This window comes from Macaca thibetana, chromosome 19 (genome assembly GCF_024542745.1).
Source record: "Macaca thibetana thibetana isolate TM-01 chromosome 19, ASM2454274v1, whole genome shotgun sequence".
In the NCBI taxonomy this organism is placed as follows: Eukaryota; Metazoa; Chordata; class Mammalia; order Primates; family Cercopithecidae; genus Macaca; species Macaca thibetana.
This window is the reverse complement of record NC_065596.1, coordinates 469992-496838: the sequence shown is the minus strand read 5'-3', so window position 1 is coordinate 496838 and position 26847 is coordinate 469992. Positions and strand designations below refer to the sequence as shown.

General features: G+C 41.5%; 2 protein-coding genes across 2 annotated transcripts; one reads left to right on the top strand and one right to left on the bottom strand.

Moving 5' to 3' along the window:
* Window positions 1-1364: 1364 nt before the first annotated feature.
* On the top strand, window positions 1365-1842 carry LOC126942367 (replication protein A 14 kDa subunit-like). Its single transcript, XM_050769872.1, has one exon. It carries the CDS (start codon window positions 1403-1405, stop codon window positions 1757-1759), a length of 357 nt encoding a protein of 118 aa, XP_050625829.1. The 5' UTR covers window positions 1365-1402; the 3' UTR covers window positions 1760-1842.
* A 942-nt stretch (window positions 1843-2784) lies between these two features.
* LOC126942240 (zinc finger protein 723-like) lies at window positions 2785-22143 on the bottom strand. The gene is given in 5 exon segments (XM_050769602.1): window positions 2785-2905; window positions 2907-4443; window positions 12125-12220; window positions 13017-13143; window positions 22105-22143. Coding segments are annotated over 5 exon segments (1785 nt in total). The 5' UTR covers window positions 22108-22143; the 3' UTR covers window positions 2785-2883.
* Window positions 22144-26847: the final 4704 nt, after the last annotated feature.

The window sequence follows — 26847 nt, the reverse complement described above, 5'->3', positions numbered from 1 at the left end:
TTTGAGAAAAGTCTGTCGCCCAGGCTGGAGTGCAATGGCATGATCTCGGCTCACTGCAACCTCTGCCTCCCACATTCAAGCAATTCTCATGTCTCAACCTTCCAAGGAGGTGGTGTTACAGGCACCTGCCATCATGCCTATCTAAGTTTTGTATTTTGGTAGAGATGGGGTTTCACCACGTTAGCCAGGCTGGTCTTGAACTCCTGACTTCAGGTGACCTACCCACCTCGGCCTCCCAAAGTGTTGACATTACAGGCATGAGCCACCACGCCCAGCTGGTTTTTTTTTTTTTTTTTTTTTTTTTTTTTTTTTGAGACAGAGTCCAGCTCTGTTGCCCAGGCTGGAGTGCAGCGGTGAAATCTTGGCTCACTGCAAGCTCCACCTCCCAGATTCACGCCATTCACCTGCCTCAGCAACCTGAGTAGCTGCAACTACAGGCATCTACTACCATGGCTGGCTAATTTTTTGTATTTTCAGTGGAGACAGGGTTCACTGTGTTAGCCACGATGGTCTCATCACCTGACCTTATGATCTGCCCAACTCTGCCTTCCAAAGTGCTGGGATTATAGGCGTGAGTCACTGCACCTGGCCCAGTGGTATTTTTCATTTCTGAATCAAAGTTACAAACTAAGTTTAGCACGAATATTTCTGCCTTATTATGGAGCATCTGTTACATAGCAAGCACTGTCATGTTCGTTGATATATTTTACATATAAAAACATCCTCAAAAGTTACGAAGCTTCCCTAGTACTTACCTGAACAAATTGACTCAATAAATAAAATTTATGTCAATAATAAAATTTTTTTAAAAAAACTAACTACATAAAGATAGGCTCAGCTGGGTGCGGTGACTCACGCCTGTAATCCCAGTACTTTGGGAGGCCGAGGTGGGCATATCATTTGAGGTCAGGAGCTCAAGACCAGGCTGGCCAACACAATGAAACCCTATTTCTACTAAAAATACAAAAATTAGCCAGGCGTGGTGGCAGATGCCTTTAATCCCAGCTACTCGGGAGGCTGAGGGAGGAGAATCACTTGAACCTGGGAGGTGGAGGCTGCAATGAGCCAAGATTGCACCACTGCACTTCAGCCTGGGTGATAACAGTGAAACTCCATCTCAAAAAATAAAAAATAAAAATAAAAGTAGGCCTATGTAAGTTTCTGCACTTAAAAGAACAAAATGGAATGTTCTAACACTAAAACTTAATGCACTAATGGAATTACCTTTGAAAATTACTTTGTGTGCACTACTAAATCTCATAAAAACAATTCCTATAATCACTGACCAGCTAACATAACGAATACTTTATAAAACAGAAGAAATCTGCCCCACAGACACCGCGGGGCACACAGTTTCAGTGGTCTGTGGGTTTCCCGCCAGCCACACTCTTGGGCCATAATCATGGTGGACATGATGGAGTTGCCGAGGTCGCGCATCAAGGCCAGCATGCTAGCCCAGTTCATAGACAAGCCTGTCTGCTTCGTAGAGAGGCTGGAAAAGATTCATCCCACTGGAAAAATGTTTATTCTTTCAGATGGAGAAGGAAAAAATGGAACCATCGAGTTGATGGAACCCCTTGATGAAGAAATCTCTGGAATTATGGAAGTGGTTGGAAAAGTAACCGCGAAGGCCACCATCTTGTGTACATCTTATGTCCAGTTTAAAGAAGATAACCATCCTTTTGATCTTGGACTTTACAACGAAGCTGTGAAAATTATCCATGAGTTCCCTCAGTTTTATCCTTTAGGGATTGTATAACATGATTGATCTTGATGGATTTTCATACAATTGCAAATGAGCTACATTAAAGACTATTAAAGGAAGCCCCTCTTGTTTGAGGGGGAGATTTCTGTGCTTTCTCATATTTAATTTGCTCTTTTTAAGATATTCCAACCTAGAGTTTTTGATGGAACTGATATAATTGACAGTTCTCACCTAAGTCCTTTTATAAAGAATTGCTGGGCCGAGCGTGGTGGCTCAAGCCTGTAATCCCAGCACTTTGGGAGGCCGAGACGGGCGGATCACGAGGTCAGGAGATCGAGACCATCCTGGCTAACACCGTGAAACCCCGTCTCTACTAAAAATAAAAAACTAGCTGGGCGAGGTGGCCGGCGCCTGTAGTCCCAGCTACTCTGGAGGCTGAGGCAGGAGAATGGCGTAAACCCGGGAGGCGGAGCTTGCAGTGAGCTGAGATCCGGCCACTGCACTCCAGCCCGGGCTACAGAGCAAGACTCCGTCTCAAAAAAAAAAAAAAAGAATTGCTACTTCAATGTATGGTCAGATTAGATGCAAGAATAAAGCAGTTCTCTGAGTTTAGGTTTCTATTTTATTAATAAAAACTAAAATGGTACATACCAAAAAAAAAAAAAAAAAAAAAAAAAAAAAAAAAAAAAAGAAATAAGAATCAAATTCATGGGTCTAGTATGAGTACCAGAAAAATTTTAAAAAAATTTGCATGTAGAGATTCTGAATTGTAAGCCATAAGAATTTACAGCAATAAATTTAATACATTTTAAAGGCTTCTATTTTCTGGAAGATCTTTTGACAGTAATTGCACCTTTAATGCTTGTATTAGCTCTCTGATGTTAAGATGTGAGCAGTTATTAATGGCTTTGTCACGTTCTTTATATTTGTACAATTTGTCTCAAAAATAAATTATTTCCTGTGCACTAAGGTATGAGCATTAGTTAAGTTTTGCCACATTCTTCACACTTGTAGTTTTCTCAAGTATAAAGTATCTTACCTACAATCAAGTGAGACGACTATTTAAATAGCCTTTAAAGGCTTTGTCGTATTCTTCACATTTCTAGTTCTCTCTCACCAGCATGATTTCTTTCATATTTAAAAAAGTTTGAGCTTTCATAAAAAGCATTATCACATCTTTAAGGTTTGTGGTTTCTCTTTAGTATGAATCATCTTATGTATGTTAAGAATTGAGGACTTGTTAAAAGCTTTGCCACATTCTTCACATTTGTAGGGTTTCTCTGTAGTATGAATTATCTTATGTTTAGTAAGGGATGAGGATTGGCTAAAACCTTTGCCACATTGTTTACATTTGTAAGGTTTTTCTACAGTATGAATTCTGTTATGTATAGTAAGGGATGAGGATCGGTTAAAGGCTTTGCCACATTCTTCACATTTGTAGGGTTTCTCTCCAGTATGAATTCTGTTATGTGTAGTAAGGTATGCACGTATTTTAAAAGCTTTGCCACATTCTTCACATTTGTAGGGTTTCTCTCCACTATGAATTATCTTATGATTATTAAGGCTTGAGGACCCACTAAAGGCTTTGCCACATTCTTTACATTTGTAGGGTTTCTCTCCAGTATGAATTCTGTTATGTGTAGTAAGGTATGCACGTATTTTAAAAGCTTTGCCACATTCTTCACATTTGTAGGGTTTCTCTCCAGTATGAATTCTCTTATGATTATTAAGGCTTGAGGACTCACTAAAGGCTTTGCCACATTCTTCACATTTGTAGGGTTTCTCTCCAGTATGAATTCTCTTATGACTATTAAGGTTTGAGGACTCACTAAAGGCTTTGCCACATTCTTCACATTTGTAGGGTTTCTTTCCAGTATGAATTCTCTTATGTTTACTAATGGTTGAAGGCCAGTTATAAGCTTTGCCACATTCTTCACATTTGTAGGGTTTCTCTCCAGTATGAATTCTCTTATGATTATTAAGGCTTGAGGACTCACTAAAGGCTTTGCCACATTCTTCACATTTGTAGGGTTTCTTTCCAGTATGAATTCGCTTATGTTTACTAATGATTGAAGGCCAGTTATAAGCTTTGCCACATTCTTCACATATGTAGGGTTTCTCTCCAGTATGAATTCTCTTATGATTATTAAGGCTTGAGGACTCACTAAAGGCTTTGCCACATTCTTCACATTTGTAGGGTTTCTTTCCAGTATGAATTCTCTTATGTTTACTAATGGTTGAAGGCCAGTTATAAGCTTTGCCACATTCTTCACATTTGTAGGGTTTCTCTCCAGTATGAATTCTCTTATGATTATTAAGACTTGTGGGCATACTAAAGGCTTTGCCACATTCTTTACATTTGTAACGATTCACTCTAGTATGAGTTCTTTCATGCTGAGTTAGGTGTGAAAGCATGCAACATGATTTGCCACATTCTTTACATTTGAAAGAATTATTTCCAGTATGTCTTATGTTATGGCTATTTGAACTTGAAAATTTATGAAAGACTTTTACATATTTATCACACTGAAATATTTTGTTCCGGGTAGTTATCAAACATTGCTTAAGTTCATCATAACCTCCTTTGTGCATCTTACACTCATCCACACTTTCACAGCCTTTTCTTAATTGTAAATTGTCATGTCCATATTTTCCATATCTTCTCAGTATTACTTTTGGGAAAGAATCTTTTATGCCCTGCTCTGGCCAAAGGTCTTGGGCAAAATGAGAATACACAACTGAAAAAAATAAAAATAACAAATCACTTACTAGACTCAGATGGATATACTTTACAAATCTAAGCTATAAAATTATACAAACTACATAAGCAAGATGGCACAGGAAAATACCACAGGCCATAATTACTTCATAGACATACAAATGTAACAAAAACATACAGACCAAAATACATTTGTGGAAAATGTAAAAATGAGTTAAGTAGGTGCAGTGCCCCAAAGACCCTCATAGAATGAAGAGAAAAGTTTATTACATCTACCCAAAACAGCTCTTCCTGCTCCCCAATATACCAAAGAACCTTTACAAGTAAATAGTAAGCTCCTGAATTCTTTTTTAAAAGACAAGTAAAATACTGGCACATTCATCTTTATTTCCGTCTTCTAGGGGCTTTTCCAGACACTTCGTTTCTGTTTCCAATAACATAAAGTCATATACTTTGAAGTGACACTTTGAGTTTGCTGAGACTAAATGTAAATGTTACAGTAGCAGAGAAACTGCAGTATAACAGACAGGGAACAGGTGTAGCAAGTGATGACTCTAAAGAAACATGAATAAACTTCTTTAACTAGAAAGTAAACACTAAATTCAGACAAGACATGTCATAAGAACCTGTTTGACAGACTCCCAACATCTCTAACCAAGATAATTATTTTCAGACTATGCCATAACTTATGTGACAGGTAGCTTTTAATAACATCCAAATCTTAAAGACTACAATGTATACAAAATAGGGCACCACAGTTCCATCAAATATATCATAAAGTTTTCAGAAATAAATTATAAAAAAGATGTTTATAGGCCGGGCACGGTGGCTCATGCCTGTAATCCCAGCACTTTGGGAGGCCAAGGCTGGCGGATCACGAGGTCAGGAGATCAAGACCATCCTGGCTAACACAGTGAAACTCCATCTCTACTAAAAATACAAAAAATTAGCTGGGCGTGGCGGTGTGCGCCTGTAGTCCCAGCTACTAAGGAGGATGAGGCAGGGGAATGGCGTAAACCCGGGAGGTAGAGCTTGCAGTGAGCCGAGATCGCACCACTGCACTCCAGGCTGGGGGACAGAGCAAGACTCCATCTCAAAAAAAAAAAAAAAAAAAAAAAAGATGTTTGTATTAATTTTAAAAATTGAAAATAAAGTGAATAATTTTATATTCAAATATATAAATACTCGATGAGTGAAACGGAAACAGATAACTATAGAAAAACAGAAAAATGAGGGTAACGAAAGTATGAAATATCAAAAAAACAGAAATTGTGGAAGTAAAAAATATAAAAAAAAAATTATAACTAAAAAATTGTGTCCAGGCGCGGTGACTCATGTCTATAATCCCAGCACTTCGGGAGGCCAAGGCGGGAAGATCATAAGGTCAAGAGATCGAGACCATCCTGCTTAACATGGTGAAACCCCATCTCTACTAAAAATACAAAAAATTAGCTGGGTGTGGTGGCAAGCACCTGTACTCCCAGCTACTCAGGAGGCTGAGGCAGGAGAATTGCTTGAACCTGGGAGGTGGAGGTTGCAGTGAGCCAAGACCACACCATTGCACTCCAGCCTGGGAGACAGATGAAGACTCTGTCTCAACAAAAACAAACAAAAAAATTCTAAAAGAAAACATAAAATAAAAATGAAGAAGCTCAACAAACTAGGAAAAACACAAAAATATTTATAGCAAACACATATATAGGCACACTTTTAAAAGTCACAGACAAAAAGAGAATCTTGGAAACTGCTTGCAGTTACAAGCAGGCTTTCAGATAACCACTAAATTGTCAACAAAAATTTTGGAGGCCAGATGGGAACTGTGTGATATAGTCAAAGTCTTGAAAAAATAGCTACCAACTGAGAATAATACTATCACCAAATCTGTCCTGCCAAAAATAAAACAAAAAAACCTTCCAAAGTAATCAAATTCTGAAAAAGTATATTGGCGCTGCATGTGCCCTATGTATAAAAGATACCGAAAGCAGTTTCTTCCACTGAAAATAACATGATTCAAGAAAACAACAGGCCAGGTATGGTGACTCACACCTGTAATACCAGCACTTTGGGAGGCCAAAGCAGATGGATCACCTTAGGTCAGGAGTTCAAGATCAGCCTGGCCAACATGGAAAAACCCTGTCTCCACTAAAAATACAAAAATTAGCCAGGTGTGGTGGTGTGTGCCTATAATCCCAGCTATTCAGGAGGCTGAGGAGGGAGAATCACTTGAACCCAGGAAGTGGAGGTGGCAGTGAGCCGAGATTGCACCACTGAATTCCAGCCTGGGTGACAGAGCAAGAATCCATCTCAAAAATAAAAAAGAGAGATAGAAAATAACACACAATCATATAAAAATACATTATTTTCTAGGAAAGAAATGCACATACATAAAAATGAAATTTCTTACCATTGTTATAATGATGCAGAAAACAATCGTAATTATTCTATAAAATTTAAAGAATTCTAGAGAACAATATAAAAATTAAAAATTTGAGGAAGCATTTTTTTTTTTGAGATGGAGTTTCAATCTTGTTGAAGGCAGGAGAATGGCGTAAACCCAGGAGGCAGAGCTTACAGTGAGCTGAGATTGCACCACTGCACTCCAGCCTGGGCGAGAGAGCAAGACTCCGTCTCAAAACAAAAAAAATTTTTTAAATAAATAAATAAAATAAAATCATGCTGGACAGCATCATAAAATCCCAGCACTTTAGGAGGCCAAGGCGAGCAGATGACCTGACGTCAGGAGTTCAAGACCAGCCTGACCAACATGCTGAAACCCCATCTCTACTAAAAATAGAAAATTTAGTTGAGTGTGATGGCTCATGCCTATAATCTCAGCTACGCAGGAGGCTGAGGCAGGAGAATCGCTTGAACCCGTGAGGCGGAGGTTGCAGTGAGCTCAGCCGAGATCATGCCACTGCACTCCAGCCTGCGCGACAGAGCAAAACTCCTCTCAAAAAAAAAAAAAAAAATATATATATATGTATATAGAGAGAGAGCTCTCTGTTAAATGTAAATATAGAGACACATACAGAATTCTATTATAATGATGGTACATAAAACCCTTAAACAACTTCTGTAAATATAAAAACCAAGACTAAATCTGCATACATTTGTTAATAGATACACAATATATTTATAATATCAATAACAAACTGGAAAATATAAAGCTATAGGTTTTTGTATTCAATTGAAGTTATCATATTAAAATGTATTGTTTAAGATGTTTTATTTAATCTCCATTTTTCAAAATGATTACATTATATTTCAGGATGACTGCATCATATTTATAGAAAGTATGTGAAACAATAAAAAATAACCAAAGCATGTCACAAAATTAAAATAACAATTAAGGCTGTAAAACAGGAAATGAGAAAAAACATATCTACAAAAAATACATAAAACAATAATAAACTGTTAATAGTAACTTCATATCTTTAAGCAATTATTTTAAATGTAAATTAAACAACTTAATAAAAAGAAATGTAGCCAGGCACGATGACTCACGCCTATAATCCCAGCACTTTGGGAGGCCGAGGCAGGAAGATCACCTGAGGTTGGGAGTTTGAGACCAGCATGGCCAACATGGAGAAACCCTGTCTCTACTAAAAACACAAAACTAGCTGGGCATGATGGCACATGCCTGTAATCCCAGCTACTCAAAAGGCTGAGGCAGGAGAATCATGTGAACCTGAGAGGTGGATCTCGTGGTGAGCCAAGATTGTGCCATTGCACTTCAGCCTGGGCAACAAGAGCAAAACTCTGTCTCAAAAAAAAAAAAAAAGGGAGAGAGAAATGTAATCATGTAATCCCAGGACTTTGTGAGGCCCAAGTGGCCTTATCACTTGATCTCAGTAGTTCAAGGCCAGCCTGGGCAACCCTGTCTCTACAAAAAATACAAACAAACAAACAAAAAACCCAGCTGGGTGATGATGGCACATGCCTGTAACCCAGCTACTTAAGAGGCTGAATTGACATCATCTGAGTTTGGGAAGGTTGAGGGTGTGGTGAGCTGTGATAAGGCCACTGCAAACTAGCTTGGTTAACAGAGTGAGATCCTATCCTAAATAATTAATTAAATTTAAGGGCCGGGCGCAGTGGCTCATGCCTGTAATCCCAGCACTTTGGGAGGCCAAGGCGGGCGGATCACAAGGTCAGGAGATCAAGACCATCCTGGCTACACGGTGAAACCCCATCTCTATTAAAAATACAAAAAATTAGCCGGGCGTGGTGGCAGGCGCCTGTAGTCCCAGCTACTCGGGAGGCTGAGGCAGGAGAATGGCGTGAACCTGGAAGGCGGAGCTTGCAGTGAGCTGAGATCGGCCACTGGCACTCCAGCCTGGGTAAGAGAGCAAGACTTCGTCTCAAAAAATAATTAATTAATTAATTAAATTTATAAAAAGAATAAGAAACAAGATGTGTGAGAGGATTAAGTAAAAAAGCAATACAGTATGCTGTCTATAAGAGACTCATTTTAGCATTGAGTCAAACAGGGTGAAAGCAACATAATGGAAAAAATCTATATTCCATGTAAATAGTAACCGCAATTAAGTGAGGTGGTCATAATTATATTAGGCATAATATGCCTTAAGTCAAGTACTAATGTGAGACAAAAATTGATATGTAATGGTCAAATGGGTCACTTTACCAGGAATCTATAACTATCATATATATTATGATACATATATATAAATATCATATATTATGAGACATATATCCAAAATATATAAAGCAAATATTGGCAAAGTGAAACAGAAAATACATAGCAACGCAATGATTTTAGACACCAAAATCCCATTTTAAATAATAAATTAAAAATTCAGATAAAAGATCGATAAGAAAACAGGAAGCATAGACAACATTATAGATTCTATTAATTATTTTGCACATAGAGGAATACCTGAAAGTGGATAACTTATAAAGAAAAGTCAGAGTGACAGAGTGAGATTCTGTTTCAAAACAACAACAACAAATAAACTTAAGACCAAAATCATACACTATGTGTATTCTGACCAAAACTGAATGAAACTAGGAAAAACAGGCAAATCCAAAAATACATAAAATAAAACACACGGGACAGGCATGGTGGCTCACGCCTGTAATATTAACAATTTTGGAGGCCAAGGCAAGAGAACTGCTTGAGCCCAGGAGGTTGAAACTAGCCTGCACAACATAGTAAGACCCTGTCTCTAAAAAGAGATTAGAAAAATAAACAAATATAAAACACACTCTTCAATATATACTTGCTGAAAGGTCAAAAAATTTTATTTTGTTAACATGTCAATACAACCTACAAGGGTGAACAAATTTAACATAATCTTTATAAAATCCTAATAGCACAGATTTTTAAAACAAATATGTTGTTCAAAAATTTTAAATTTGATTGTAAACTATAACTAGCCAAACAGCCTGAAAAATTAGTATTATACTTCCGAATTTTAAAACATATTAAAAGCTACAATCCCAAAAACAATGTGATACTAACACAAAGATAAACAGAAGAAAAAAAACAAAAGAATAAAGAGCTCAGAAATAAAACCTTCTGTATATGATCAAATGATCTTCCACAAAGTTACCATGAGCACACAATGGAGAAAAAATAATCTCTTCAAATAATAATTTTGAAAACTGGATACCTACACTGATAAAGCTGGATTGTTTCTTTGAACTATATACAAAAAGTATTTTAGGGCCACGCACAGTGGCTCACACCTGTAACCCCAACACTTTGGGAGGCCAAGGTGGGCAGACTACCTGAGGTCAGGAATTTGAGACCAGGCTGGAGAATATGTTGAAACCCCGTATCTACTAAAAATACAAAAATTAGCAGAGCATGGTCGCAGGCGCCTGTAATTCCAGCTATTCGAGAGGCTGAGAGGCAGGAGAATCACTTGAACCCAGGAGGTGGATGTTGGAGTGAGCCAAGATGATGGCACTGCACTCCAACCTGGGCAACAGAACAAGATTACATCTTGTTAAAAAAAAAAAAAAAAAAAAAAAGGAAAATTTTATATATGTGTGTATATATATATATATAGGGGGGTGTGTGTGTATATATATATTTATATGGTACTTAGAAATAAAAAATAACAATTCTCTTATAAAAAATATAGGGGAAAGACATGAAATTGGTCTTGGCACCATTTTCTTAGATATGACATTAAATGCATGAACAACAGAAAAAAGAAAATAGAAATTTAACCACACCATACTTCAATATTTCTGCACATCAAAAAAAAAAAAAAAAAAAATTCAAAAGAGTGACAATGTCTCTCTTCAAAGGAAACTGGTAAAATATTTGCAAACTGGTAAAACTATTTGCAAACCACATGTGATTGGCCCGAAGTGGTGGCTCGCACCTGTAATCCCAGTACCTTGGGAGGTCTAGGCAGGTGATTCACCTGAGATCAGGAGTTCGAAACCAGCCTGACCAACATAATGAAACCCTGTCTCTAAAAATATAAAAAGTAGCTGGGTGTGGTGGCTCTTCCCTATAATCCCAGCTGTGGGGAAGCTGAGACAGGAGAATCACTTGAACCCAGGAGGCAGAGGTTGCAATGAGCCGAGATCGCGCCATTGCACTCCAGCTTGGGCGACAAATGCAAAACTCAATCTCAATTAAAAAAAAAAAAAAAAAAAACAAGCACAATGGCTCACACCTGTAATCCCAGCACTTTGGGAGGCCAAGGTGGGCAAATCGCCTGATGTCAGGAGTTCAAGACTAGCCTGGCCTACATGGTGAAACCCTGTCTCTAAAAATTAGCTAGGCATGGTGGCACATGCCTATAATCCCAGCTACTCGGGAGGCGGAGGCAGGAGAATCGCTTGAACCCAGGAGGCGGAGGTAGTAGTAAGCCCAGATCGTGCCATTGCACTCCAGCCTGGGCAACAAGAGCAAAACTCCATCTCAAAAAAAAAAAAACAAAAAAAAACAACTCCAGTGGTATATTTTATATAGTAATGTAAAACACAATCCTAAAATTTACATGAAACTTCAACAAACTTTGAATAGCCAAAGCAATCTTGACAAAAAAGAACCGGGAGGATGTCACACTTAATAATCCCAAACTGTATTTGAAGACTATACTAATAAAAACAGGATGAATTATGCAGAAAAATGAAAAAACAAATGGAACAGAAACCACTACTCTCACATATTTTAAACATGGTAAAACAAGAGAACTTAAAAAATAGTTTAACACAGGTTTTTTATTGTTTTTTTTAACTTTGAGACGGACTTTCTCTCTTCTCACACAAGCTGAAGTGCAATGGCATGACACTGGCTCACTGAAACCTCTGCTTCCTTAATTCAAGCGATTCTCCTGCCTCAGCCTCCCGAATAGCAGGGATTACACCGAATAGCAGGCGTGCACCACCACGACCAGGAAATTTTTACATTTTTAGTAGAGAACGAGTTTCACCATGTTGGCCAGGCTGGTCTCGAACTCCTGACCTCAGGTGATCCACCCGCCTTGGCCTCCCAAAGTGCTGGATCTACTGGCGTGAGACATTTGCCCGGCCTAACACAGAGTTTTATAAAATTATGCAAATATTTATGGTTCCCCTGAAAATATGAAAATATAGATTTTCTTGAAACTATTTTCTTTGGAACACAGCTTCCCGAAATCTATTTTAAGGACTGGTTTTCTCCTTAACCTTTGGACCTCTCATCTGTGTTGTCCATTGTGTTCACTCTCACCTACCTGGGGGTTTGGCTACCATCTTGTGTCTTTTCATATTCCAGGGCTCTTTTCCTTGCTCCAGACAGGTGATCAAATCTGGCTTAGGGACACCAATACCTGTTTTATTAAAAATAAGTAACATGAATGTTGCTCATATTCTTCAAATAATGTGCTCAGTAAAGAGAACGTAATGGAATATTCTAGTATATTAACCCCAAAACACGAATTTATAACAGTAACTTCTAAATATTTAGAAAATGGGCTGGGCACGGTGACTCATGCCTGTAATCCCAGCACTCTGGGAGGAGGAGGAGGGTGGATCACTTGAGGTCAGAAGTTCGAGACCAGCCTGGCCAACACGGTGAAACCTCTTCTCTATTAAAAATAGAAAACTTAGCTGGGCTTGGTGGCACAAGCCTGTAGTCCCAGTGACTCAGAAAGCTGAGGCTGAAGAATCTCTTGAACCCGGGAGGTTCAAGTGAGCCAAAATCGCGCCATTGTACTCCAGCCTGGGCAACAGCAACACTCCCTCTCATAAATAAATAAATAAATAAATAAATAAATAAATAATAGTTTAACTACTCAGTACCAATGAATCAAAAGCTGGTGTCGACAATTACATGTTAAGATGTGGGCAACAATATTTTATGTCACTAAATTTTGAAATTGTCACTAATGTAGAATAAAAAATACAGGTCTGCTCAGGAATGTGGAAAGTTCAGATCAAGGTGAACTTCAAGATGTTTATCTTAAAGAAATCCTTTTCTACACTGACAAATTCCCAAGATTTTCTTCAAAACACTGATGTGAAACTCATTTATGCAAAGCATCAATTACCAAAAAACATTCTACAAAAACAACAAAAAAGAAAAATTTAGAGTATCTTAGAATTGTGTATTGAAGTTATTCTCACCCAGGAAGACCAGGTTTCTGTAGTTCTCTAACATCACATCCCTATATAAATTCTGCTGTGCAGTGTCCAGGAATTGCCACTCTTCTGGAGAAAATTTTATTACCACATCCATGAATGTCAATGGTCCCTGAAAAACACACATACACACACACATCAGGTGGCCAAGGGCAGAATTTTTAATTTGACTAAAGGTGAAATGAGAGTAAAGAGAACAGGTTCTGACTTATAGGAATGACTAAATCATCCGATAAATTTTTTTTTTCTTTTTTAAGACAGAGTCTTGCACTTGTTGCCCAGGCTGGAGTGCAATGGTGCAATTTCAGCTCACTGCAACCTCTGCCTCCTGGGTTCAAGCGATTCTCTTGCCTCAGCCTCACAAGTAGCTGGGATTACAGACGCCCGCCACCATGCCCAGCTAATTTTTGTAATTTTAGTAGAGATGGGGTTTCACCATATTGGTCAGGCTGGTCTCGAACTCCTGACCTCAGGTGATCCATGCACCGCGGCCTCCCAAAGTGCTGGGATTACAGGTGTGAGCCACCACGCCTTGTTGAAAATAATTTTCAACACAGAAATACTCTCTTATGTATTCTCTAACTCTGAAAAAAGAGTGAAATAAGATCCACAACATCAGTGTATATATGATACTTTTCTGGATAATAAAGTATAAAACGAAAGCATGTATAAAAAAAGTATAAAAAGGCCGGGCGCGGTGGCTCAAGCCTGTAATCCCAGCACTTTGGGAGGCCGAGACGGGCGGATCACGAGGTCAGGAGATCGAGACCATCCTGGCTAACACGGTGAAACCCCGTCTCTACTAAAAAATACAAAAAACTAGCCGGGCGCGGTGGCGGGCGCCTGTAGTCCCAACTACTCGGGAGGCTGAGGCAGGAGAATGGCGTGAACCCGGGAGGCGGAGCTTGCAGTGAGCTGAGATCCGGCCACTGCACTCCAGCCTGGGCGGCAGAGTGAGACTCCGTCTCAAAAAAAAAAAAAAAAAAAAAAAAAAAAAAAAAAATTTAGAGTATGGGTTATAGTGTCCAGTGTGGCATTATTAATTTATAGTTACTGGTGGCAATAGCTAACAGTTTTAAGAGATAAAAAAAAACCTCTTCGTTCAGGGCCAGGTGCAGTGGCTCATGCCCGTAATTTTCCAGCACTTTGGGAGGCCAAGGTGGGTCGATCACCTGAGGTCAGGAGTTCAACACCAGCCTGGCCAACATGGTGAAACCCCTTCTCTACCAAAAATACAAAAATTAGCCAGCTGGTATGGCACATGCCTGTAATCCCAGCTACTTGGGAAGCTGAGGCAGGAGAATCCCTTGAACCCGGGAGGCGGAGGTTGCAGTGAGTAGAGATTGCATCACTGCACTCCAGCCTTGGCGACACAGCAACACTCCATCTCAAAGAAAAACAAAAAAACAAAAACAAAAACAAAACAAAACAAAACATAGTTCAAAGATGGGAGAAACACAAAATTGTATTGTCATTTTAATGTCTCTATGAGTTTGACAACTAAAAGGACTTGCATTCCTCAGATGAAAGGTTTTTTTGGTTCCCAAATCTCAAGACCTAGATTCAGAATTTGGAGCTGCAGCAGGTGTTACTTGCACATTTGTGGGTATCTTAGCAATAAGAGGACAGGGAAAGTGGAGATTCTCATGTCTACATATCTACTCAACACTCACATGTTACTCTGGGTTTCTGGGTACCCTAGTCTCTGAATCAGTTTCAGGTCTGAAGATACAAGAGTCACTGAAAGAGGTGAAATGGTTGATTGCTCTCCTGTGAAGTTTGTAGAAATCTGTGAGTTGACTGGAAGCCTGAGAGGAAAATTCCCCTGTAGAGAAAAGCTTGGTTGGCATCTTATGTGTTTATATCATGTCTGCTAATTCTAGACAGTGTGTAGAAAATATAATTTAAAGAAAAATTTTCTCCAGCCCCAGGAAACTACAAAATGATTGAACAGAAAGAAAACTGTTTTATTAAACAATTTAACCTGAATGTGACACACATCATAGTCAATCTGCTCAAGAGACTGCCAAGACAGAAAGACAGTCACCATAGTTGGTCCACAAATAGAAAAATTTTCAGCACCATGTCATACGTAGTTCATCCTAAATTCACCTGGCAGCTGGCAAGGCCATTGGTGTATGCTTATTGGTTATATTCAATGACAAAATAAACTTTTCTCATCTTCATAACAGGAGGTAATTCTGCAACATGAAGCCAGGTGCCTGCTGAAGGTAGGCTCCCACTCTCCTACAGAAATGGCTGAATAGGGTATCTTTTTGTCTATTAATATTTTAAAGCAGGCCGGGCACGGTGGCTCACGCCTGTAATCCCAGCACTTTGGGAGGCCAAGGCGGGTAGTTCATGAGGTCAGGAGATCGAGACCATCCTGGCTAACACGGTGAAACCCTGTCTCTACTAAAAAAAATACAAAAAATTAGCCGGGCATGGTGGGAGGCGCCTGTAGGCCCAGCTACTTGGGAGGCTGAGGCAGAAGAGTGGCATGAACCCGGGAGGTGGAGTTTGCAGTGAGCTGAGATCGCACCACTGCACTCCAGCCTGGGTGACAGAGTGACAGTCCTTCTCAAAAAAAAAAAAAAAAAAAAAATTTTAAAGCCGTGACTCTTTAACTGCTTTAGCACTGGGTTAGAGCACCCTGCTTGCCCTCTCCTGATGGCCAGTGTCCTCTCTTGACTCCTACCATCAGCCATTGACACACAGCCCACAACACAAAGCTCACAGCTGGCAGCTAGTATCTTACATGAACCCCAATTGCCACAGCAGCACTCCAGTGTCACATCAGACAGTGAAGCCTGAGCTGCAGGAGGAGAGTCTGCAGGCCTCCTGGGTGAAACTGCATCTTCACAATAATGAAAATGGGAGCAGTGTTTCAGCCTCAGCTTCTATTTATAATGGTGACATGAAAAAAATACTGCTGATTTCCAGCATGAGTCGGGATAGAGATAGGTCTGAGTTCTCCCTGTGACAGCCCACCTCATTCACAGATACCATGGGATATTAATAGGGCTTCTGAACAGAAACCCAAAGGATTCGAGCAAAAAACAGCTCTCCATCTGAGCAAGATTTTATCGAGAAAAAATAAAAAGTTAAAAGCATCTTTAAAAACAAAACTCAGATGAGATATGATATTGATCAAGTCCACCAGAAAATATTCCCCTAAAAAAAAATTTATCTTTAAATACCCAAAGTGCACAACTATTCTCAGCATGAGAAACATGAGCATTATAAAGACACAGGACAGGACAGGCACAGTGGCTCACGCCTATAATCCCGGCACTTTGGAAGGCTAAGGCAGGTGGATCACCTGAGGTTAGGAGTTTGAGACTAGTCCGACCAACATGGTGAAACCCTGCCTCTACTAAAAATACAAAATTAGGCCAGGCGCGGTGGCTCAAGCCTGTAATCCCAGCACTTTGGGAGGCCGAGACGGGCGGATCATGAGGTCAGGAGATCGAGAGCATCCTGGCTAACACGGTGAAACCCGTCTCTACTAAAAAAAAACTAGCCGGGCGAGGTGGCGGGCGCCTGTAGTCCCAGCTACTCGCGAGGCTGAGGCAGGAGAATGGCGTGAACCCACGAGGCGGAGCTTGCAGTGAGCTGAGATCCCGCCACTGTACTCCAGCCTGGGAGGCAGAGCGAGACTCCGTCTCAAAAAAAAAAAAAAAAAAAAAAAAAAAAAAATTAGCCAGGCATGGTGGCTCATGCCTGTTATCCTAGTTTCTTGGGAGGCTTAGACAGCAGAACCACTTGAACCCAGGAGGCGGAGGTTGCAGTGAGCTCAGATCATGCCGTTGCACTCCAGCCTGGGCAACGAGTGAAACTCCGTCTCAAAAAAAAAGAAAAAAGAAAATATTGCCGGGCGCGGTGGCTCAAGCCTGTAATCCCAACACTTTGGGAGGCCGAGACGGGCGGATCACGAGGTCAGGAGATCAAGACCATCCAGGCTAACACGGTGAAACCCCGTCTCTACTAAAAATACAAAAAACTAGCCGGGCGCAGTGGCGGGCGCCTGTAGTTCCAACTACTTGGGAGGCTGAGGCAGGAGAATGGCGCAAACCCGGGAGGCGGAGCTTGCAGTGAGCTGAGATCCGGCCACTGCACTCCAGCCCGGGCTACAGAGCAAGACTCCGTCTCAAAAAAAAAAAAAAAAAAAAAGAAAGAAAATATTAAAAACAATTGCAACAAAAGCAAAAATTGACAAATGAGACCTAACTAAACCAAAGAGCTTCTTCACATCAAAGGAAACTATCAACAGAGTAAACAACCTACACAATAGAATAATGTATTTGCAAACTATGCTGCTGACAAACATCTAATATCCGCAATCCATAAAATACTTAAACAAATTTACAAGGAAAAACAAACAACCTTATTAAAAAGGAAGCAAAGATGATGAACAGATGCCTTTCAAAAGAAAGTATACAGGTGGCTAACAAGCATATAAAAAAATACTCATCATTAATCATTAGAGAAATGCAAACAAAATACACAATGAGATACCATCTCACACAAGCCAGAATGGCTATTATTAAAACATCAAAAAAGTACAGATGCAGGGCTGGGCGAGGTGGCTTTTGCCTGTAATCCTAGCACTTTGGGAGGCTGAGGTGGGTGGATCACTTGAGGCCAGGAGTTCGAGACCAGCCTGGTCAACATGATAAAACCCCATTTCTACTAAAAATAGAAAATATTAGCCGTGCATGGTGGCAAATGCCTATAATCCCAGCTATTCAGGAGGCTGAGACATGAGAATCGCTTGAACCCGGGAAACAGGAGGTGGAGGTTGCAAATGAGCCGAGATTGCAAGATTGTGCCACTGCACTCCAGCATGGGCAACAGAGCGAGACTCTGTCTCAAAAAAAAAAAAAAAAAAAAAACACCAGATCCTGGCAAGGTGGTGGGAGTGTAAATTAGTTCAACCATTGTGAAAAGCAGTTTGGTGATTCCTCAGAGAACTAAAAACAGAATTAGCATTTGACCCAGCAACCTCATAATTCGGTGTATGCCTCAAGAAATATTAAGTTATTCTGCCATAAAAAAACATGCACACTCATGATCACTGCAGAACTATTCACAATAGCAAAGACATGAAATCAACCTAAATCCTATCAATGGTAAACTGGATAAAGAAAATATAGGCCGGGCGCGGTGGCTCAAGCCTGTAATCCCAGCACTTTGGGAGGCCAAGACGGGCGGATCACGAGGTCAGGAGTTCTAGACCATCCTGGCTAACACGGTGAAACCCCGTCTCTACTAAAAAATACAAAAAACTAGCCGGGCGAGGTGGCGGGCGCCTGTCGTCCCGGCTACTCAGGAGGCTGAGGCAGGAGAATGGCGTAAAAACCCGGGAGGCAGAGCTTGCAGTGAGCTGAGATCCGGCCACTGCACTCCAGCCTGGGCGACACAGCGAGACTCCGTCTCAAAAAAAAAAAAAAAAAAAAAAAAAAAAAAAAAAAAAAAAAAAAAAATATAATACAGAGAAGGGCAGTGGCTCATGCCTGTAATCGCAGCAATTTAAGAGGCCAAGCAATTTAAGAGGCTCAAGACTGCCTGAGTTCAAGAGTTTGTGAACAGCCAAGGAAACATGGAGAAATCCCATTTCTACAAAGTATACTAAAGGAAAATCAGCTGGGTGTGGTGGTGTGCACCTGTAGTCCCAGCTACATAAGGGGCTGAGGTAGGAGGATTGCTTGGACCCAGGATGTTGAGGCTGAAGTCAGCCAAGATCGCGCCACTACCCTCCAGCCTACCTGACAGAGTAAGACCCTGCCTCCCCTTAAAATAAAATGAGAAGGCCGGGCGCGGTGGCCCATGCCTGTAATCCCAGCACTTTGGGAGGCCAAGGAGGGCAGACCACCTAAGGTCAGGAATTTGAGACCAGCCTGGCCCACAGGGAGAAACCCCATCTCTATTAAAAGTACAAAATTAGCTGGGCATAGTGGTGCATGCCTGTAAGGCCAGCTACTCAGGAGGCTGAGGCAAGAGAATCACTTCAACCCAGGAGGCAGAGGTTGCAGTGAGCAGAGATCGCACCATTGACTCCAGCCTGGGCAACAAGAGCAAAACACCATCTGAAATAATAAGAAAATAAAATAGAATATTTATATAAAAAGAAAAATATTGCATATAAATATCATGGAATACTGTATGGCCATAAAAAAGAACAAGATGTTTTTTGCAGCAACATGGATGGAACTGTAGTCCATTATCCTGAGAAAACTAATGCTGAAAGAGAAAAGCAAACGCATGTTCTTTTTCTCTTTTTTTTTTTTCTTGAGACACAGTCTAGCTCTGTCGCCTGGGCTGGAGTGCAGTGGCTTGATTTCGGCTTATCACAACCTCCGCCTCCCGGGTTCAAGTGATTCTCCTGCCTCAGCCTCCTGAGTTGGGATTACAGGCGTGCGCCACCACGCCCGGCTAATTTTTGTATTTTTAGTAGAGATGGGGTTTCACCATGCTGGTCAGGCTGGTCTCAAACTCCTGACCTCGTGATCCACTCGACTCAGCCTTCCAAAGTGCTGGGATTACAAGCGTGAGCCACTGTGCCCAGCTGAATGTTCTCATTTCTAAGTAAGAGCTAAATAATAAGAACACATGGACACAAACAGGAAAACAACAGACACCGAAACTTACTTGAGGGTGGAGGGTGAGAGAGCAAAGATTAAAAAAAAAAAAGTTTGGTGTTACGCTTAGTACCTCTGTGACAAAATAATGTGCATCGAAGTTCCATGACACAACTTTAACTTTACCTATACAGTAAACCTGCACGTATACCCCTAAAACAAAAATGACAGTTAAAAGAAAGAAACTCAGTGGGTGGGGAAGAGTGCAATGTAGGCAGGTCTGGCTTGTGCTACTTATTTCTGGGTCCACACAGCAGGTGAGATTATGAACAGGTGGCCCGGAACCCCAAGTTGGTGGAGAAAACAGGTTGCTGCTACAGATTCAGCGTCTGGGGGTAGGGATATGCCAAAAGATTTGTAGAGAATTTTATGGGATTTTGGCAAAAAACACTAGGATCAAAAATGCCATGGTTAAGTTTTTGAGGGTGGTGCCTAGTCCTGGGAGTGGTGTGCAGTGTCTAGCGGGCATGATTGTGAGTGGGTGGGAATCCTGTGGTGGCAGCTGTGGAAAAATGGGATCATCAGAGCTCCTATTCTCTTTTTTTTTTTTTTGAGATGGAGTCTCGCTCTGTTGGCCAGGCTGGAGAGCAGTGGCTCGATTTCAGCTCACTGCAAGCTCCGCCTCCCGGGTTCACGCCATTCTCCTGCCTCAGCCTCCCGAGTAGCTGGAACTACAGGCACCTGCCACCGCGCCCAGCTAATTTTTTGTATTTTTAGTAGAGACGGGGTTTCACCATGGTCTCCTCTCCTGACCTCATGATCTGCCCGCCTCAGCCTCCCAAAGTGCTGAGATTACAGGTGTGAGCCACTGCACCCAGCCAGAGTTCCTATTCTCCCAGTTTTCAGTCCTCTCTCACCCTAAGAGGAGATCTGGAATCACAGAACAATAAGCAGTGCGACAGCCTGTGTACAGTTTATTTAACTTAAAATAAAATAAGTTAATAATCTGAATTGGGGAGGAAAAGTTAGCATTTGGACTTGTCAGAAGGAGCTGGAAATTTGGTATTTTACTTTAAGCCACAGTTAAGCTGGAGAAAAGGACTGGCGGTACATTTGAGACCCTGCTTGAAAAAACATATAAAAAATGCAGGGCATAGCCAGACGCAGAGGCTCACGCCTGTATTCCCAGCACTTTTGGGAGGCCGAGGCAGGTGGATCGCGAGGTCAGGAGTTCGAAACCATCCTGGCCAACACAGTGAACTTCCCTCTCTACTAAAAATACAAAAAAATTAGCTGGGCGTGGTGGCGGGCACCTGTAATCCCAGCTATTCGGGAGGCTGAAGCAAGGGAATCGCTTCAACCCGGGAGACGGAGGTTGCAGTATGCAGAGATCACACAACTGCACTTCAGCCTGGGCAACAATAATGAAACTCCATCTCAAAAAAAAAAAGGAAAAGAAAAACTATGCAGGGCATAATCGGTCCTCTGTGGAGTGTGAAAACAGTTAAGTGACAGGAGGCTTACACCTGTAATCCCAGCACTTTGGGAAGCCAAGGCGGGCGGATCACGAGGTCAGGAGTTCGAGACCACCCTAGCCAGCATGGTGAAACCCCATCTCTATTAAAAATACAAAAATTAGTCGGGCATGATGGCGGGAGCCTGTAATCCCAGCAACTCGGGAGGCTGAAGCAGAAGAATAGTTTGAATCAGGAAGGCGGGGGTTGCAGTGAGCCGAAATCGTGCGCCACTGCACTCCAGTCTGGGCAAAAGAGTGAAACTCTGTCTCAAAAAGAAAATAGTCAAGTGACATGGAATCAGGCTGACGTGGAAATCTACTCTCTGGAGTCCTACTTAAAAAAAAAAAAAACTAACTCAAATGCATTTATTTATTTTTTAATTACTACATTAAAGGAAACGAAATTCAGTCTTAACCAAATATAAACAGCCAATTAAGCTCTGATTACAAACCAGGAAATTTGTACGCTCAAGGTGGAAATTAGGAAACTATGTCACTGTGCCTGATTACTGAATTTGGGTTTTTTCATGATGCACCTTATAAAAGTCTTTTGTTCAAGCCCCTCTAATGGACCACAAACTACAACCCATAGGGGTGCTCTATAATTTTTGAACAACTCTAATTAAATTCTTTAATATTTTTGCGGTGACTCCCATAAATTTTTAAAAGAAGAAAGGGGGACTTAGGAACTCCCGTGGTCCCTGCACAATCTGGGAGAGACGCGGCGCTGCGATGCAGAGATGCCCAGGGAGGGCTCCAGGCCAGGGCACAGTCACTGCGCAGGGAAGAGACAGGACGGCCGGGGAGCCCGGCTGTCAGCGCAGCCGCCATCTTATGGCTGAAGGGGACTGAGACAGAGCGAGGCTAGGAGAAATCGGGGCGCAGAGGGGCTGACTGCGGGGAGGCCTGAGTCCCGCCACAGCCACTTCCAACCAGCCCTTCCCCTCTCTCGGGATGTGGGACCCGGCGCTCTCACCATTTCTAGGCTTCCAGGGAGTCCTGGCGTCTTAGCTGTGGATCTCCCAATACCTGTACGTCAGGAAGCCACGAAGACCAGGAGCTCCAGCTGCTGCGAAACACAAAGGCCGCGCCAAATCCCGGAAGCCGAGCGGTCCGCTTCAGCTGGGGTCTGATTGGACGATTCTTAGCCAAGCATCCCTGATTGGATGTCGTTTAAGGCCCCGCCCATTCAGTCCCGGAATCACGGAAGACGTGCTCAGATGAGCAGTTCAATGAAGAAAGAGTGACAGCCCAGTCTGCACCCTTTTCAGGCAGGGCTTCCTCCATGAGATGAGCCAGGCCCACCCCAGAGGGGATTTGCCATTAGCTTTGTGTATAAGGTCATATACATTTATAAATAATGTACTTACTATATGGCTATTCACAAAGGAAAAGAATAGAATAACAATTATATTTAAATTTCGGCTTTTATGACTGTCAGGCCTCTGAGCCCAAGCCAAGCCATCGCATCCCCTGTGACTTGCACTATACGCCCAGATGGCCTGAAGTAACTGAGGAATCACAAAAGAAGTGCAAATACCCTGCCTCGCCTTAACTGATGACATTCTCCCACAAAAGAAGTGAAAATGGTCGGTCCTTGCCTTAAGCGATGATATTATCTTGTGAAATTCATTTTCCTGGCTTATCCTGGCTCAAAAAGCTCCCCCACTGAGCATCTTGTGACCCCACTCCTGCCTGCCAGAGAACAACCCCCCTTTGACTGTAATTTTCCTTTACCTACCCAAACCCTATAAAACGGCCCCACCCTTAATCTCCTTTAGCTGACTCTCTTTTCGGACTCAGCCCGCCTGCACCCAGGTGAAATAAACAGCCATGTTGCTCACACAAAGCCTGTTTGCTGGTCTCTTCACACGGACGCACATGACAATGACTCTCCTGGCTTCAGTTCTTTAAGGAGGCAGCCTAAGTTTTTTTAAAAAAAGGCAGTCCTCTGAAATAAAATGTGAGCCACATGTGAATTTTAATTTTTTTTTTCTTTTTTTTCTCTTTTTTGATGCGGAGTCTGTCTTGCCCAGGCTGGAGTGCATTTGAACAGTCTTGGCTCGCTGCAACCTCCGCCTCCCAGGCTCAAGTGATTCTCCTGCCTCAGCCTCCTGAGTAGCTTAGATTACAGGCACCCGCCACCACACCCAGCTAATTTTATATACTTTATTAGAGACAGGGCTTCACCACCTTGGCAACATGGGTCTTGAACTCCTGACCTCAGGTGATCAGCTGGCTTCAGCCTCCCAAAATACTAGGATTACAGGCCTGAGGCACTGTTCCCGGCAATGGCCAAACTTTAAAAATAAAAAAGTAGTATTCAAGACCATTTCAGCTCTTCCCCAAACTAGCACACTGTCAGTTCACAGGTTTCTACTGCCCTGAGCAAACAAGGCCAGCCAGATTTAGGCTTTGTAAAACAGATTCTGTATCTCAATGGGAGCACCTGTAAAAGCACCTGGTAATGGGCATGGATATAGGAGGGATGAAAAATTGCTATGGCCAGGCACTGTGGCTCACGACTGTAATCCCAGCACTCCAGGAGGCCGAGGTGGGTGGATCACCTGGGGTCAAGACCAGCCTGGCCAAAATGGCAAAACCCCGTCTCTACAAAAAATACAAAAATTTACTGGACATGGTAGTGCACACCTGTAATCTCAGCTACTCAGGAAGCTGAGACAGGAGAATTGCTCCAACCCGGGAGGCAGAGGTTGCAGTGAGCCAAGATCACGCCACTGCACTCCAGCCTAGGTGACAGAATGAGACTCCATCTCAAAAAAAAAAAAAAAAAAAAAAAGAAACAAGAAAAAAAGAAAAATTGCTACAATTTTTGCAATCACTATTATTCTGCCTTTTTTGCGTATGTGGTTTATACAACTCTTTTACATCAAGAAACTTGTCCAAAGATCCACACCTACTAAGTGGCTGGGCTGAAACTCAGAATAAACTGAATTTGTTGATCTATGCTCCTCCATAGATCAAACTATTGGCTTCTGCAGACCCATGAAATACTGGATAATTATACTTTTACAATAGAAGCTGGACTTTTTTTTTTTTTTTTTTTTTTTTTTTAGATTTGTTCCCATGTAGTACTTTTTATTATTGGGAATAATCTTGTCAAGAAATTGCAGAAGCACAAGGTGCCTCACAATTGTAATCCTAGCACTTTGGGAGGCTGAGTTGAAAGAATCACTTGGATTCAGGAGTTCAATTACTGCCTGGGCAACATAGTAAGATCCTGTGTCTATGAAAACAATTTTAAAAAATTAGCCAGGCATGATGTTGCATACCTGTAGTTGCAGCTGAACTAGGACTGTGTGAACCAAGACAATTAAGGCTGCAATGAGCGATAATTGGTTACACCACCTACCACACTCTAGCCAGGATAAAAGAGTGAGACACTGTCTCAAAAAATTGCAGGAGCATTTTGAACAGACATAGAATAATTAGAAAGAATAGCTGAGAGATGAGCTTAGAAAGTCAAAGTCCAAGAACGTTATTTATTTTTCATCATAGAAATAATTTCAAAACGTGTAAAAGAAAAACAAAAACTTTAGAGAAATTAAATTTAACAGAGTTAAACTGAGCAAAAAATGATTTGCAAATCAGATACCCCATGGATCCAGAGTAGGCTCAGAGATACTGCAGCATAGCCACATGGTGGAAAAAGCAAAGCGACATACAGGAAATGCAAGGAAGGTACAGAAAGGGCCAGATTGATTACAGCTTAGAATTTGCCTGATTTGAACATGATTTGAACAGTTGACATTCTAATATTGTGGCTGGTACAAGAATGGGTACAGTCTATTTATGTATCAGGTTAGATTTCAGTTTAGTGTGTTAAAAAAAACCTATTGAAAAAAATTAAACGTGAAAGTGGCAGCATTAGAATATAATTAACAATTTTTCTCTTTTGGTCATCTCAATTTTGAGAGATATATCAGAACTTTAGATATTGATATTGCTCTGTTGCCATAAAAATGTACTTATTGGCCAAGTGTGGTGGCTCACACCTGTAATCCCAGCACTTTGCAAGGCCCAGACGGACAGATCACCTTAGATCAGGAGTTCACGACCAGCCTGGCCAACATAGTAAAACCCTGTCTCTACAAAAATACAAAAATTAGCCGGGCATGATGGCAGGTGCCTGTAATCCCAGCTACTTTGGAGGCTGAGGCAGGAGAATCACTTGAAGCCAGGAGGCAGATGTTGTAGTGCATGGAAATCTCACCACTGCACTCCAGCCTGGACCACAGAACAAGACTGCATCTAAAAAAAAAAAAAAAAAAAAAAAGAATACTTATTTAGTGTCAAATCCTAGTGTAAAATGGCAGAACTGTGTGTGTGTGTGTGGTTCTTTTTTTTTTTTGAAAGTGGAAACATGGGCTTCCGGTTATTTTATTATCTTTGTGTATTTATTTATTTATTTATTTATTATTGAGATAAAGTTTCACTCTGTCACCTAGGTTGGAGTGCAATGGCGCAATCTCAACTCACTGCAACCTCCACCTCCCGGGTTCAAATGATTCTCCTGCCTCAGTCTCCCAAGTAGCTGTGATTACAGGAGCCTGCCACCACGCTCAGCTAATTTTTGTATTTTTAGTAGAGACGGAGTTTCACCATGTTGGCCAGACTGGTCTCGAACTCCTGACCTCAGGTGATCCGCCCACCTCAGCCTCCCAAAGTGCTAGTATTATAGGTGTGAGCCACCGTGTCTGGCCTATTATTTATTTTTTAAAGGGTTCGAAGGGGCTTCCTTGTGTTGAAATCTGCTGTTTCCGGAAGAAAAATATAAACCTGGCCTGTTTTAGGATCTACCTATTTTCTTAAATTTTCAGTTTGATTATGTCACAGTTAGCACAGGTGACTCATTTTGGTTTGGTTGGTCTGTTTGGAACTAGTATACAAGCTCAGTTTAGAATGATGGCCTCCAATAACTTTTGTTTTGTTTTTTTGAGGAGTCTCACTCTGTTGCCAGGCTGGAGTGGAGTAGCGCAATCTCAGCTCACTGCAACCACCGCCTCCTGGGTTCAAGCGATTCTCGTGCCTCAGCCCCCCGAGTAGCTGGGATTACAGGCACGCGCCACCACACCCAGATAATTTTTGTATTTTTAGTAGAGATGGGTTTTCACCCTATTGGCCATGATGGTCTCCATCTCCTGACCTCGTGATCTGCCCACCTCGGCGTCCCAAAGTGCTGGGATTACAGGGGTGAGCCACCGCACCCTGCCAACTTTGTTTTTTAAAACCCTTCCTTTTTGATAAATTTCTTACGTAGGTCAGAGTGTGACCAAAACTCAGGGCCTTAGTGCCACTCTCAATTTCCATTATTTAGGGTTTTTGTCCTTACAATGTTATTCACAGGTTATGGTGTCTTCATAGTCACGTATATCTTTGACTTCTGTCAGTCCAGTCAACGACAGACTATTTGACATTCTAGAGATGACTGCATGTAAACATTTATAATTTTTCAGAGAATACAGTGCAGTAGGGATACTACAATTTTTTTTTTTTTTTTTTTTAGACAGAGTTTCACTCTTGTTGCCCAGGCTGCAGTCAAATAGCACAATCTCGGCTCACTGCAACCTCCACCTCCCAGGTTCAAGTGATTCTCCTGCCTCAGCCTCCTGAGTAGCTGAGATTACAGGCATGCGCCACCACGCCCAGCTAATTTTTTTGTATTTTTAGTAGAGACAGGGTTTCTCCATGTTGGTCA